A 14,894-nucleotide genomic window follows, 5' to 3' on the forward strand; every position below is an offset into this window, starting at 1 on the left:
TCTCAGAGGTTGGTGGAACTGCCTGGATAGGAACCTGCACATTAGAAGTCGCCCTCCAATATTAGGAGGTGGGAGTCAAAAGAGGGTTGTCTTTGGCTAATTGGGATTCCTGGCTCAATGCTACCCTCTTCTGACCAAACTAAGCCTAACAAGTTTTACGGGATGCCTAAAGCTGTAACTGCAAGTTGGAGTCTGCTTAGGCAATTTGTTCCTTCAATGATCTGTTCCTTCGTTCATTCATTCATTCAACAAATATGTACCGAGCAACTACCATAATAGATATAATAACAAAGCTAACATTTATTGAGCCAACTTCGGTTCTGAGCATATTGGATATAGTGTCATGTCCTAGACCACCACCCCCCTAGCTGGGAGTAACAGAACTGTGAAACAAACCCTGCCAGTCCGATGTCACAGCTCATCCATAAGGGTTGCATTGCCTTGTGATGCCCAAATGGACCCAAGAGATACAAGATGAAACTAGTGAGCTGCTTACAATCTAAATTCTTAGGGGAATTTAGGAGTTTAGGGGAATTTTGTGCTACAAACACCAAACACAGTCCCCAAGATCCTAATTACAATGGGAAATTGAATGTCATTCATAGGACAGGATTTGGAGAGATGTGACCTAAGGAGAAGGTAGCTCATCTCCCAGAGCCAGGGAGCTTGCCCTGTCTCCCGTCTGGAGCAGCAGGGAGAGCATATATATAGATGGACAGAAGTCAGGAGTCCTGGGTTCCAGCTCCTTTTACCACCAACCTATACTGTGGTCATGGCTAAGGACTTTCTTTCTTGGGGGCAGTTTTGTCATCTACAAAAAGGAGTTTGGATAAATCAAGTCTGAGTTCCATTTCCATTCTGCTGTAAGTTATCTGCAACATCTAAGTAGGGAGGAATTAGAAGTCTCAGTCACTCCCATTCTTTTGCTCACCTGCTGATTCCTTCACTATAGGAGATTCCGGAGCCTCATTCCCTCTCCCACCCCCAGACGGGCATGACACTGCTTTGCCATATTGACTATGACTATCTCTCATCTCTTGGCAGCTCCATAAGAATGATTCTCTCTTATACAGCTAACACATTGTGTGCTAGCCACTGTAGAAATGAATTCAATACTCACCACAACTCTCTGAAGTAGGTACTAACATGTGATTATCCCCATTGCACAGATGAGGGAACTGAGATAGAGAAACTAAGTAATTGCCCGTGTAGAGTCATAAAGCTGCCAAGTGGTGGAGCCAGATTGGAGCCCAGACAATCTGGCTCTAGAAACAGTGCTCTTAGCCACCATGCTTTGGCTTAGAAAGGTTTCCTCATTTGCCTGTCTCAAGTAGACTATGCTTCTCTATGTCATAGTTTACTCAACCTGCAACGTCCACCTTATAGGCTAGCGGTGAGGCTGTCGGATTGACGATTTCCTATAGTCTGTTGGGGGTTTTTGCAGGGCTCTGGGCCTCTTAAATCCTCTCCCCCAATTCTGGCAGAGACCCAAGTATACGGGGGTTAACTATGACAGCAAGGGGCTAATCAGACTCCCTGAGCTACAGCTGATCCGATTGGGAAAAAGGACAGTTAAGACAAGCTCAGAGCTAGGAAGTGGTCAGGAAATTGCCCAAGGCTAGAGCTCCACACGGGGCGGGGGGTGGGGGGGGAGGGCCTTGGGGAAGAAGAAAAAGGGCCTCTTAACTACTCTCAGTGCTGGTTTTTAAATACCAGAACAAGGGATTCTGAGAGTCGGGAGGTGGGGTGGATGGGCATTTGTGTACATTTAGTCTATGGCTTCTAGTCAGTGTGTTGGAAAGAGTATCCTTACCTCACTGTTAATGGCAAGACAAAAAGATGTTTCTCTTTTTGTGTGCCTCACTCCTATGTCCTTTTCTGTGTAACTCCCATTGCTGTGGGGTGTGGAAGTAGAGGGGGCACCTGTGCTTATAACTGGGTAAAGGTTTCATGGGATTCATGCACTGGGTACCTGGAGTTGCCGAGTACTTTCCGCTGAGGAACCTCACTATGTGGTTGCTGTATGTCATCTGAGATTCTTGATGGACTGAGGTGGGGTCTAAGTAAAGAAAAACAATGCCCCATCTTTATAGGGCTCAACACTTCACATCTTCTATTGTACTGATCCCTCACTGACCTTGTGAAGTTGGCACTTCAGGTTACACCCTGGGGTACAGAATCTCTTGATGTAGAGGAGGCAGGGAGTACATGAGCTCAGAATGGAACTCAGAGGCTCTGAGGGGCTCTGCCCCTTGCTGGCCACGTGACTGAGGGCAGGTGATTTAGTCTCCCTAGCCTTCAGTTCTTAAATGACCAAAGGAGACCCTGAACAGGGAAGCTCCCTAGAGGCCGAAGGTTTCTGGTGGTGGGTACTGTGGCTCAGGGCTCGGTACTTTGTACTTCATTTAAATGCTGCTCCTTTGAAGAAGCTGAATGTCATCTTCCTCCTGGCTCTGTCTCCACAGCTGCTATTCTGCACTTAGGGAGGTCCAGGGATGACCAGGTATGGGAGGGCATGGGCAGTCTGTCCAGGAAGGAGAAGGGAGGAAGGTCTGCCCAGTGTCACCTCCCTGCCCCGTGCCTGGCTCCCACTGGCAACCTGAGCCCTTGGCCTCTCAAGCTGATCCTGGAATGTAAACCCCATGCAAAGCACATTCTTTAGCCAGGTCACCAGCTCCTGGCCCTTTGTAAGGGAAGATGGGAGCTAGCATTTCTCTTGGCTCTGAATGACACTAGCACAATCTGGTGCTGAAGGCTGTTATCACAGGCCTAGATTAATAGGCTGGTTGTCAGCCACAGTTTATGAAAAACCTAATGCTGACCTATCATTCCTGTCAGAGCCCAAGGCAAAGAGAGAGGGGAGCCAATCCCCAAGCAGGGGTATTTAAAATACTGTTGATTTCCTGGATCTGATTCTTGTGCCAGTTACAGACCATAGATGGGCTCAGAGGAAACGGGGACATTGTAAAGGTTACTCTCAAATTGGTGCTGTCTCTAAGCTTTTTGATTTCTGACTTTCATTCATTTCGGTTGTTTGCTATATGTTTATTCCATTCAGTTATTTGTTATACATTTAGACCCTGCTCGCCTAGCACTGTGTGTTCTGGGCCTACAAGGATCAATGATATCGTCATGGTCCTAAGAAGTCACTAAGATGTTTTGTCTGTGTGGGGATGAGGTGGGGAGACCGTGGCTTGCATTTACCAGGTATGTGTACCTGGTGACGGAGGGGGCATTCCGGGCAGAGAGGCCAGGCTGTGCTGGACAGGGAGATGAACAGCAGTGGGAAATACCGCCTCCCAATGGGCCCCCACAGGGAACACTAGGCAGAGGGAGGGAGGGAAGGCTGGAAGGGTGTGGAGGGCTGTGGAGGCCAGACAGAGGCTGTGAATCAGCTGGGGGAGCAGAGGGAGCGCGTCTAGAAGGGCAGGAGGAATCTAGCAGCCATGTGGAGGAAGGGTAGGAGGAGAGCACTGAGTGCAGAACTGCAGTGGGGAGGCTGTGATTTGTCCTCATGCCAGACGATGAGGGTCTAAGCGATGGCAGAGGCCAGTGTGAGAGGTGTATGAGCGCAAAGAGCGAAGACGAGGAAGTAGTTCCCCAGCCAGTGTCGAGCTGGCTTCCCAGAGGTGGTGGCAACACAGGACAGGTGAAATAGGACAGCTGTAAGGGCAGGTGGGGACACTGCTCATGGGGTGGGGAGCCTGGGAAAGGGGTTTGTAAATCACTATTTCCTTATAAATGTTTGTTTTTAAGAATGTCAATTGCTAAACTGAGATTAGGACTAAGGCCCACTATCTGTTGAATGAGAGGTTGGAGGCCCCAAAGTCCTCCTTTTCATCCACCTGATAAGGAAGGCGGGTGGGCCACTTTCTAGAGACAGTGAACTGGGCCTGAGGGGTTCCTACGCCTGTGGGAACAGGCTGGGTTAGTCATGGTTTCTGGTTCTCAGTTTCTTCCTCTGTAAGAGGGGTTGGAAAAGGCCAACCACACCCACCTCCTGTGTAGGAGGTGGGCTGGAAAGCCCATGAAAAATGCAAAATATTATTCAAAAGAAATTCTGGAGGAAAGGAGGCAATGGAGGGAAGGGACTTGTCTAGTCTGTGGTCCCAAATCCCCCTTATACTGATTGCTCAGCAGATGGCGCTCCTCCAGAGAAGGCCTGGAAACCTTGGCCTGCATGTTTTTTTAAGATTCCAACCACACCTGGGGTTACTTCTAATCTTAGATGGTGCCTTGGTGATTTCACTTAGTACTTCATTCCTCAGAAGAGGAACTCCAAATAGTCCATGTTCCAAGGGTACAAATCTGGTCATGATGCTCTTCCACATAAAATCCTGAATTTGCTTCCAATTTCCCATATGGATGAAGCCGACTCCTTAGCAGGGCATGTAAGGCCACTGTTGATCTGCCCGCCTACACTTTCTGCCCCATCTCCTGTAGAATCTCTACCATGTGCATGCTGTCCCCCAGTAAACCAAACCCTTTTCTCCATTGGGCTTTGAGGACCCTCTACCTCCCTTTCAACAGCAGCAAAAGTAACAATGTAGCTACTCACCTAATGTACGTGAATCATTTTGCATAGAGTAGGTAGCTCTTAAACTCATAGTGAGGCCTTGTTTTGCCCAGTTGACAAATAAGGAAACTGAGACTCAGAGGTTAACAACCTATCCAAGATCAATTAGCACATGACAATCATGATTCAACCCATCTCTTTTGCCTCAAAGCCTGGGGTTATCCTCCTCTTCCTGGCTGGTCTCTTTTTTCAAAGCGCAGTTTGAGATTTACTTTCTGGAACTCTGCTCTGACACCATCAATTCATCTGGGCTCCCTGTAGAAACCATGGGTAAGGTGCCTCTGGGTCGTACTCGCAAAGGCTGACACTATCTCATCAAATAGTAACTGCAGATTTAATCCTTTGTCTCTCTCCCAAGATTGCAGCTGCTGGAGGGTGGGAATCAAGTACTGAGCCAGGCACATGATAAGTGTTCAGGGTTAAACAATGCTTTGGAATAGCCAATGGAATGAAAACGCTAGAAGGGAACTTTCCTGGGATACAAGTTTAGGAATTGTCTATGTTCATTCACGTTTGGGAGCCCTTCCCAATCTTTCCTTGCTAATCCTCAGACTCATTCCTTGGGACACAAAGTCTCCATCCTTCCAGGTTTGACATTTGGAACGCCTTACTTAGTACAGTGCAGCTGATTTCCTTGACTTTCTTAGGTGCTATTTCATGGCAATGCAGTGTGACTGTTATAAGTTTTACAATCAGACCTGGCATTTATGAGCTTGTGACCTTGGACAACTTACATAACCTCTTTGAGCCTTAGTTTTCTCATCTGCGAAATGGAATGATACAACTTATCTCATATTGCTGATCTGAGGATGAAGCAGGCGCTCCACCACTTTGTGTGATGGCATCATTGTGGCTCTGATTTTACAAATTGGGAAATGAAGACAAAAAAGGGGTGGGACCTTCCCAGAGAGGACAGTGACAGGAAAGCCTGTGTTGGGGAGGGGAGTGAGGCCCAGAGCCAGACCATCCACCCCAGATGGCGCTATCTCCACTGCACCATGAGGTAGCCATGAGGTTTGTCACTGACATTCCCTACTTCCCTGGCTCCTCAGTGAGGCACCCCTAAAGGCTTCCCAGAGTGGACCTCTAAGAGGTGACTACTTAGCAGATACCAGCTTTGGTCCTGAGAAGCCCTCACAGTTCCAGTGGTTAAGCCCTCATTCTCACAACACGAAGAACATTTTAGGGTTGGCCGTACTCCTAAGGTTCTGACCATTGTAAAATGTTTCAGTCCCATCCACGGATCTGGTACCATTTTGTGCACATGGAGCACCCCCCACCCCAACACACATGCAAGGCTTGGCTTCTTCTAGGAAGGGGGGGCCCTGCTTGTAAACACCTTTCTTGGGAAGGGCAGTGGGGTACTGCAGAAATGGAAGTAGAACGGGGAGTCCAGACCAGGGCTAGGTTGTGGAACAGCTTCCACTAACGTGCTGTTCCATCCTCATAGTATCTGCAGCTCTTCCAGCCCCATTTTCTAGCAGTTACTGCAGGGGACTGAACTGAAATAGGGGTGTCCAGGATCAACAGAAAAGGCCTCTCTGCAGTCAGCTCACCAGGGGGCACCCGTGGCCACAGGATACCTCTAGCTTGGTGGGAAAGGAAGACTGGGGCAGCAGATGGCAGTGCCCTTCTGGGGTCCAAGGAGGGAAAAGGCCAGATACCAGAAAAAGGGAGAAAAACCCCTATCCCTTAAAGAACCAGGTTCCATTGCCCATGAAGGTTCAGTAGAGGAGTCACCTCCAGAAGGCTCCCCCTGACCTCTCAGGTCCAGACAGGCTTCCTCCTCTGTTTCTGCCTCGTAAAAAAAAAGAATCATATCATTGCATAGTGTTATGTGACTCCCCCGGAACCTCTCCTGGGCAGGTCTTTTTTTATATTTGTATCTCCGGTGCTAGCACAGCTTTTCAAACTCAATGGGAATCAGAAAGAGGTCCTATACAAGCTAAAAGGAAGCACTTTCTTCAAGTTTTTAAATCAGTATGCAATTTCCTTTCTACTTTGGGTCAGAAGTGAGCTTAAGCTGAATAAATTGAGGCTAGACATGAGAAGGAGTAACCTGATGAAGCCAGTTACTGAATGCAATCTTTCCTTAACATATACATGGAGTCTCAATGCTTATGAGAAGGAAACTACGCTGTTTTACTAGGAGTGAACTGATTGGTTTGAAAGTGGAACCTCCTCCGAGGGCAACAGCCAAGAATAATATAGGTAGTCATTTGGGGTCCTATTTTGCCTGAGAACTGTCAGAGGAACTATTTCATAGCATCCCCTCTACCCACCAAGACACACGTCCATCCCAGCCCCGCACCAGGGTGCTAGAGAAGGTAGGAATATAGATTGTAATCATTGTGCTGCTGCTGTTAACCAGAGAGCAATTAACCCATCCTTTGTGGATTTTGATGCCACAGTGTAAATGAGAAAATTTCACACAGAAACTCTCTGGGGCTACTGGTCACAAAGAGGCCAGGCTTCTGGTGGGGAGGGATGGCAAAAGGAGAAAGAGAGTGAGGAGAGGAAAAGGGAAGCAGAGCCTGGGCTGGGATTCTGCTCCGCCCCCAGCATCACGTTCCCATCAAGGACCCTGGAGAGGCATGGGACCTTCCTGGCAAAGGCTGCTCACCTGGACCAGTCCGGGGCTTCTTTTACAACTCAGCGGCCTCTAGCTCTACGGCCAATTCTGGCTGAGTAGATGAGGTCCAGGGCGGGACCACCAGATGGGGAAGGGATGTAGACCAAGGGAGAGAAGAGGCGCTTGGGACCCCCTGCAACCCTTCTCTAGTTTTCATCCTGAGAGACCCTCAAACTAGTTGTGAGCTGGGAAGAGAGTGGCAGCAGCTTATCCTCTGGGTCAGAACTGCCCTAACTCCTACCCTGAAGATGGGGAGAGGTAGGACTCACAGAGGGGGAGGTAGCAGATACTCCTGTGCCTTTTTCTGCCTGAGCAGTAAGTGAGAACTCTCCCTAGAGGTCAGCTGAGCTCTGACCAGGGGCTGGTGGAGTCATCCGGACTTCTTACAGTTTCCTAGGATTGGTAGGGTTAGGATGTGAAGGGAGGTCACTTAGAGCCCCAGGGCCTAGACCCACTAGCTGCGGACAGGAGCTGGCATCTGGGAAGTAGCCCAAACTACGTTGACAAGACCATTTCTCTTATCAAGAGTTGAGTGATCCGGTCCAGGGCAAAGGCGCTGGGCCAGGGGACAGCTAGGAGTCAGAGACACACAGTGCTTCTACTGCATCGCTCAGACCCTGGTTGACGCCCCCCACAGCCAGGAGGCAGTTCTTGATGACAATACTGGAGCAGGCACAGCGGGGCGTGGGCATGGCTGGGAGGACCTCCCACTTGTTCTTCCCTGGGTGGAACGCCTCTGCCGTCTCCAGGACCGTTGGTTGGTTCCCTGAAAGTGCCAAGGGAACCGAACCTTACGAAGGAGTCCAGCCACCAATCAACATCCCACAGTCACCCCACTTCCCTCCCTCCCGCAAGCAGAAGCTTAGCAACTGCAAATTCCTCAGTGGCAGAACTGCTCCTTCCCTACCTGGGGCCAGTAGCTTTGGTCAAACAGCCAATTTGCCCCTCCTACCTCTTGTCTTTTCATCTCTTCACTGAGTAAGCTTTCTTTCTCCACCTCCTGCTTTTACCAGAAGTTTCTAGACACCACTACTGCCTCCCTCCTGCTTTTTACTAAAAAGTGGTTCACGTGGTCTAGTTTACATTGTGCTTCTTTCATGTGTGGGTGGGGTCTGTCCACACTGAGCAAACTCTGGGTACCTGGTAGCCTGCTGCTCATATATCTCTCCCTTGTTGATGTTGGGATCCCACCTTCAAAATACCACTAATCTCTGGGAGGAGTAATTCAGCAAATCCTGAATTCAGCAGACTAATGTATTTGATTAGATTGCTTTCCTATTCCATGATACAGCTGGGTATCAGGGAGAAATGATGTTCAGGGAGAGAAGACCAAGGCCAATCCCTGTCACACTTTTGTCCCCATCATTCCTCATGAGGGCCCCAGGGATCTGTGCTACATGGTTATTAGTATGTCCTTTATGCTCTCTGGGCCTCAGTGTCCCCTGTGTAAGAGGACAGAAAGACTACATCGGAGGCCCATATGTAGATATGTGAAGTCCAGGCTGAGAGGAAGGGAATGTTTTGAATTCTTTGGAATAAAGCAGTAGGCGGGCGGTGTGCAAGAAGCCAGCACCTTCTCCTGATTGTGCAGAGTGCCAAGGAGCCAGCGAGCACCAGAACCACAGTACCACCCCGGAAGCTGCGTCCTTACCAAGTCCTCCAGCCACTATGACCCGTCCACTCAGAGAACCAGCCACAAAATCTGCCCGCCGCTTCTTGAGGAAGAAGGAACGGTCCATCTTCAGCCATCCCCCTATAGGCCATAGATGACAGCAGGATATATAGAGGATTAGATGTTAAGGTTCCCCCCCCCCCCCCCGCCCCTTTGTACTCAGGACACACACAGTGCCTCCTGCTGTTTGACACTGTTGGTGGCCTTCACCCTTTCCCATGCTCGCTGCAGTCCACGGAACCATATAATACCCTAGAATGAATCACCTGTTTTACCTCTGTTCTCACAGCCTCTAAGCTGGGGAGGAACTAGAGGCAGTGAGCATAGGGGTCAGGATCCTCTGTTTCTCCATGAGTAAAGGCAGGAAAAAGCCCTCCCTCACCTGGCCCACCGGGATATTATAAGAAGAGAAATAGCTGGAAAAGGCATTGATAAAAACAACCAACCAATCAAAGGGAGTCCTGTACAGATAAAAGAATTTGATCCCAAGAGTAGCCCTGAATGGAGAGGGGTGTTCAGACTTCCGAAAGGCTCACTGAGCTGTGTCAGTGGCCCTGGGAGGATGATATGTATGTAAGGTGGGGGGACTCAGCCAGAGGGAGATGGGCAGCCAGGGGCTGGCACCCAGCTCACCCTGTTCCATGTCAAACATGTCCATCGTCCGGAGGAACTTGGGCTGCCGGTAGAGCCGACCCTGCCGCAGGCCTCCCAAGCTATACAAGTGGTCGTCCAGGGTCACGAAGCTGGAGAAGGCTCGCTTACAGGGAATATTGGGGAACTTGGTCCAGGTGCGAGTCTCGATGTCAAAGACCTCGAAGGCGTTGACCGCATACTTGGACTGCCGTCCTCCTGGAGACCAGAGCAGGGTGGGGGTTGGGCAGAAGAGTAAGTCCCTGACAACAGGGGCTGGGTTTCCTTTCTGTTACCTGATCATACAGAAAGCTCCCTAAGGGATGGGGCAATAATGTGCTTACCCCCTGATGTCAAGGAGGTGCTCAACACACAGGTACTGCTTCCCCTGGGAACTGACCCAAGGGAAGGAAGGAGGGATGGTCCTTACCCAGAACATAGATCTTGGAACCTCGGAGGAAGGAGGTGGCAGCATATCTCGGGGTGGGCATGGGTGCAAGCGACACCCACATGTCCTTGAGCATGTCATAGTGTTGAAGGTGGTTGTGCGGACGTAGGTCCAGGCCCATCCCGCCTGCTGCATACACTCGGTAATCTAAAGAGAAATGCCACATGCAACCTCTGGCTCAGCCCACAGACATGATGAGACAGGCCCAACACTACTCATCACCTACCATGGCCTGGTTCTGTTAACCCCCTGAACGCCAGCACTGCAGCTAGGCCAGGTTCCCAACACTGCTCTGCCAGAGTGAGCCTTATACATGTCAGCGGGGGTGGGGTTAATGGCACTATTTAAAAGTTCCTGCTGTAGTTGAGCCTGAGTCTCCTTGAAGCCATGTCAGGTCTGCATGCCTTAGCCTTCCTTGGTGTCCAGTCCTTGGCTTCTCCCAAAACACTAAACCTCACGCAGAGGTAAACTGCAGTGGGTGCTAGACCTAGACAACCCTTGGTGGGTCTTGTCCCCTCCATTTCCTTCCTTGCTGGGCAGCTAGAGGTGATGCAAAAGAGAAGAGGTATACTCTCCTCTGATACTCTCTGATACTCTCCAGTAGTGTCCTGGCCCAGGCACTCTCATGTTGGAACTTTCTAGACCTAGTAGGAACCTTTGAAAATGAGGTCAGCCCTGCTGTCATTGCCCTTGTGGGACATTGGACTGTTGCTGGTTCTTTTTATGCTCCCCCCATGAGGTAAAGCCATGCTCCTTCACACACTAGGAAGCTTGTGGGCTCCAGGAGGCACCCTACACTAAATGGGATAGGGCCATTCACAATACCGTACTGGCCCCTTTAAGAAACCCTGCCTGGGCAGTGAGCTGAGCACTCTGAGAAGAGAAGCAGTATTCTGTCACGCTCTACTGCTCTTGGATGTACATGGCTTTTTAAGGCATCCATGTTTCTCCCTGGGCCTCACCTCAGAACCTCCTGTAGACTGTCAGGGACAGAGCTCCCGCCTCCAGGAACCTCTTTTTCCAAGGGACCCACCCCTGTCTCCCAGTAGCCAGTCCTCATCACTTCTGGCTCTAAGAGGCCTTTGTTATTCAAGAGTATTTCAAATATGAGTACCATTTCCTTACTTTCCAATCTTACTGAAAAAAAGGGGGGCAAAATCCCAACCCTAGGCTGATGCCGGGAGATGGGACCTGTTAATGAATTTACCTTACACAATTTCCATCTCTCCCATCCCCAAGACACTAAAACACTTCCCTTTGGGAATCCTCCAGTCCCCTCTACTCATCCTTTCAGATTCACCTGGATATCCCTGAACCGCAAGGTTGGGCTGAGAATACTGGTTCAGAGTTCCCCATGGTATCTGCACCACTCTAGTCACCATACGTTACTGCAATAATTTTTGTCTGTTTCTTCCAATAGATTGCTAAATCCTTGAGAATTTGTTAATCTGTGGCCCCAGTATCTGGTAAAAGGCCTGATGCAGGCATGTAAATGTTTATTAAAGTAGTTAATGAACCCATTCAATGCCATAATTAAGAGCGTAGACTTGGACACTTACTGTGTAACCTTGGGCAAGTTATTTAACCTCTCTGAGCCTCTCACTGCTTCTCTTTAAAATGAGGATAATAATTGCATTTACCTCATGAGACAGTTTGTGAGGACCAAAGGGGTTAATATACCTAAAACACCTACGGCAAGGACTCAATAAATGTTGGTTCTTAATCGCTTAGCACCATTTATTGAGGATGGGATAAAGGAGTACTCTTTCCCCCTCTATTTTCCCACGGGCCTCCATGCCTTCCATCCTTACCGGGTGTTTGTGGAGGCCCCACTGGCCATTCTGCCCTCAGGGCTTCTAGGCTAGTTTCTCTCTGGTCACCTTCATTGGTCAGATCTGAGTTCCTGAAAGCAGAGACTAGATCTTCTGCCTCTTTCCCTCCTCTCTGGGAACTAGACCTGTGCCAGGGACAGAACAGGTGCTCAGGAGATACCAGTGCTCTACAGTAGATCCAGCAGGAAGCTGGATGATTTTGCAAGAGAAGGAAAGCTGCATCCTACTAAGCCTGTCTGAATTTGGGGTCTTCTTAATTCCTGTTGGACCATTTCCTATAAACCCCTTTGTGTTTTAGCAAGAGAACTTTCAGAGTCTCTCCCCCCCTCCCCCCCCACCCTGATCCCCAATCTATGCTCTGGGTTGTTCCAGGCCAGAAGAGAAGGAAAGGAGGGGCTTGGAGAAAGTGAAATGAGAATCATAAAACCACGTGGTCAGCATACGCATGGCCTGAGAACTCAGTGAACCTGGGTAAGATGCTGCAGGATCACCACCCTCAGGAATATCCTGGTCTCCACTCCTCAGTACCTCAGAGACTAGGAGGCAGAGGGGAAGATTGAGGGTGGGGACAGGGCCCTGGAATCAGGTCCCACAGCCGCCTCAGTGGGGCCTGGTGATGTGACACGGATGGAGAGAACATTCCCAGGACCCTGAATATGTGTCTGGAGGTGGTGGCACGTGCAAGTCAGGTTTCAAGGGATGAGGTGTTGTGGGTGGGATGCTCCATCCTTCTGCTGAATGAAGGGGTTTGCGGAGCCATTGCGCTAAACCTCTGGCTCCCCCTTTGGCCCAGTCTGCTCAATTTGTTGGGAGGAGCCTGGTGGAGTGGAGCTCTGGTATGGTATAGAATGACCAGACTCTTCATTTGCAGAGTCTCAGTTTTCCCATCTGAGGCCAGTAGGTCTCTCGTTTTAGTGTCTATTGTGAGGATCAAATGGGATCAGGAATGTGACAGTGGGCCCCCAGTTCAGTGCTGTCTCCCATCTCTTTGCAGCGCCTGCCCTCCTCCCCCGCCCTTCTCTCCGCCCGCCCTCAGCCCTGGCCCCACTCGCCTTTGGCCGTGACCGAAATGCCCATAGCGGCCTCACGCAGCACACTCCTCTTCTTCCACTTGCCCTCATCGATGTTGTACATCTCCACGACCTTCAGGGGCAGCTGATTGGTGCCCACACCCCCGATCACCATGATCCTCTTCCCCAGGGCGGTGACGGCCACCCCAGCCCGGGCTGTGGGCAGCGAGGGCAGGGCGGTCCACTGGTCAGCCTCGGGAGAGTAGACCTCGAAGCAGTCCATGGGGACTCCGTTGTCATCACACCCCCCGATGGCATAGACCTGCCCCCCGCTCTCCAGCAGGGAGCAGTAGACCCGGCAGCTGGGCAGTGGCGCCAGGCGCTTCCACTGGAAGTCCTTGACGTTGGGCACCTCCATGGCAGCCCCGGGAGCCCCGCCTGCCGCGCCCCAGCGCACGCGGAGCGCCAGGGCGCTGGGGGAGGCGCAAGCCGTGGGGCAGTGGGGAAGGCTCGGCTACTCACGCCCCCTCTCGCCACCTACAGCTCCCTCTAGTGCGCCAGCTCCCGCCCGACCCGGCAAGGGCCCCGACGCGGACCAGCCAGCGCTTCACGGTCCCTCAGGACTCGGCGGTCCCGCGGCGTCCACGCCAGGCCCTGCGGGAGGAACGCGGCGAATCAAGGGTGGTCGGGCCACGAGCCCTCACCTCCTGGCGCTGGCAGTCGCGCGTGCTCCCGGCCTGTCGCCAACTTTAAGGCAAGACTCGGCAGTGCAGGGCGCCGCCACGCGGAGGCCTCACGCCCTGTACCGCTCTGTCCCTCACCGTCCCTCACCCCTCCCAGCCTGCTGGCCGGAGACCTGCTGGGCGCGCGGGGCGCGGCGGGCAGAGGCTTGGATTCCGGGTGCCCGGCCGCCTCCCCACTAAGCAGAGACTTAACACCTCTCGGCGGCCATCCCTGCTACTCCCCAGCCCCTTTCCCCCTTCCTGTCGTCTCCCGCCGCCGCCTCCGTGCCACTTACCCAGCCAGGCCGAGCAGCGCCGCGCGGGGCGCACACCGCGCATCACCAGTGAGCCGGGAGCCCCCGCCCGGCGGCTTTGGGAGCGGGGGACAGGCGCTCTGTCCTTACCCAGTCCGCGCACCGTTGTCAGATATACACAGAGGAGGAGAATAAATGAACAGCAGGAAGGAGAATCCGGGCCGCTGCGGGGGAGGCCGGCCAGCTCCACGCATCCGCACCCGCCTACGCCGCCACACCTGTGCGGGAATCCGCGTGCGCCCGGCGGAGAAGCAGCCACGACCTCTTTACATAAGCCCAGGCTGAGCCAGACCCACGCGAGAAAGGGGCCGGCAGAGACGCTCACCGTGTCTACAGGGTCAGGGATAGCAGGGGCACGAGAGCCAAGTACCCAGATGACGGCGAACAGACTCCCTCCAGTGTGGGGGTGGGCGGTTTGTGAATGTTTGTTTTGGATGAGGAGGCGGAGAGTCCAATTACCCAGTTTATGTACAGTACACAGACAGTTCCCGACAGGCTGGCTCCATCGTCAGCTTTGCGTTAGGGGAGCTATTATCAAATGGTTTAACCTAATAGAAATAAGTGATGTGGGTGTGACCCACGCACACCTCACTGAGGTGCATCGGAACAACGTATATACCGACCTGCACACATAAGCATAACTTACGTATTACCCTGCCCCCATAGGCACATCCATGGAGAAACTGACAAACGCACCGATAGGCAGGCAGATATACATCCAGAAAGCCAACATAGACACACACACAGGCTGTCTCTCTGTGGCCCTCTTCTTCACACACCTTGGGAAGAGGAAACCTAACTATCGAATCTTGTCCCTCAGCACCAACACACAGGGCTTACTAAATAATTCTTTGAAGCTACTTTCTAATAGCCTTTTCAGAACAGTAGTCCCCAGTAACAAAGCTGCCATGACACCACTGGCTACCAGGTCTGGTAGACTGCAAGGCCTATGGGGTCCTCCTCATACTTGAATATAACCAAGTCTTGAAACACTCAGTCTTTTTTTTTCTTTTTATTAGTTTCAGGTGCACAAGACAAGGTACTACTTAGACGTTCAT

At 51.4% G+C, this 14,894-nt stretch overlaps 1 protein-coding gene across 2 annotated transcripts; it reads right to left on the bottom strand.

The window, feature by feature from the left end:
• Positions 1-276: 276 nt before the first annotated feature.
• On the bottom strand, positions 277-14,181 carry KLHDC8A (kelch domain containing 8A). Of its 2 annotated transcripts, none has more exons than XM_081026380.1 (6): positions 13,927-14,181; positions 12,843-13,454; positions 9,941-10,105; positions 9,514-9,729; positions 8,860-8,961; positions 277-7,974 (listed from the first exon to the last, which is right to left on the bottom strand). In XM_081026380.1, the coding sequence occupies exons 2-6, from the start codon at positions 13,216-13,218 to the stop codon at positions 7,781-7,783; spliced, it is 1,053 nt and encodes a 350-aa protein (XP_080882506.1). In that variant the 5' UTR covers positions 13,219-13,454; positions 13,927-14,181; the 3' UTR covers positions 277-7,780. The 2 variants fall into 2 exon arrangements, with proteins under 2 accessions (XP_080882506.1, XP_080882505.1); XM_081026379.1 differs by having other exon boundaries at positions 13,819-14,181.
• Positions 14,182-14,894: the final 713 nt, after the last annotated feature.

The sequence above is a fragment of the Rhinolophus hipposideros genome, assembly GCF_964194185.1.
Source record: "Rhinolophus hipposideros genome assembly, chromosome: 19".
Taxonomy (NCBI): Eukaryota; Metazoa; Chordata; class Mammalia; order Chiroptera; family Rhinolophidae; genus Rhinolophus; species Rhinolophus hipposideros.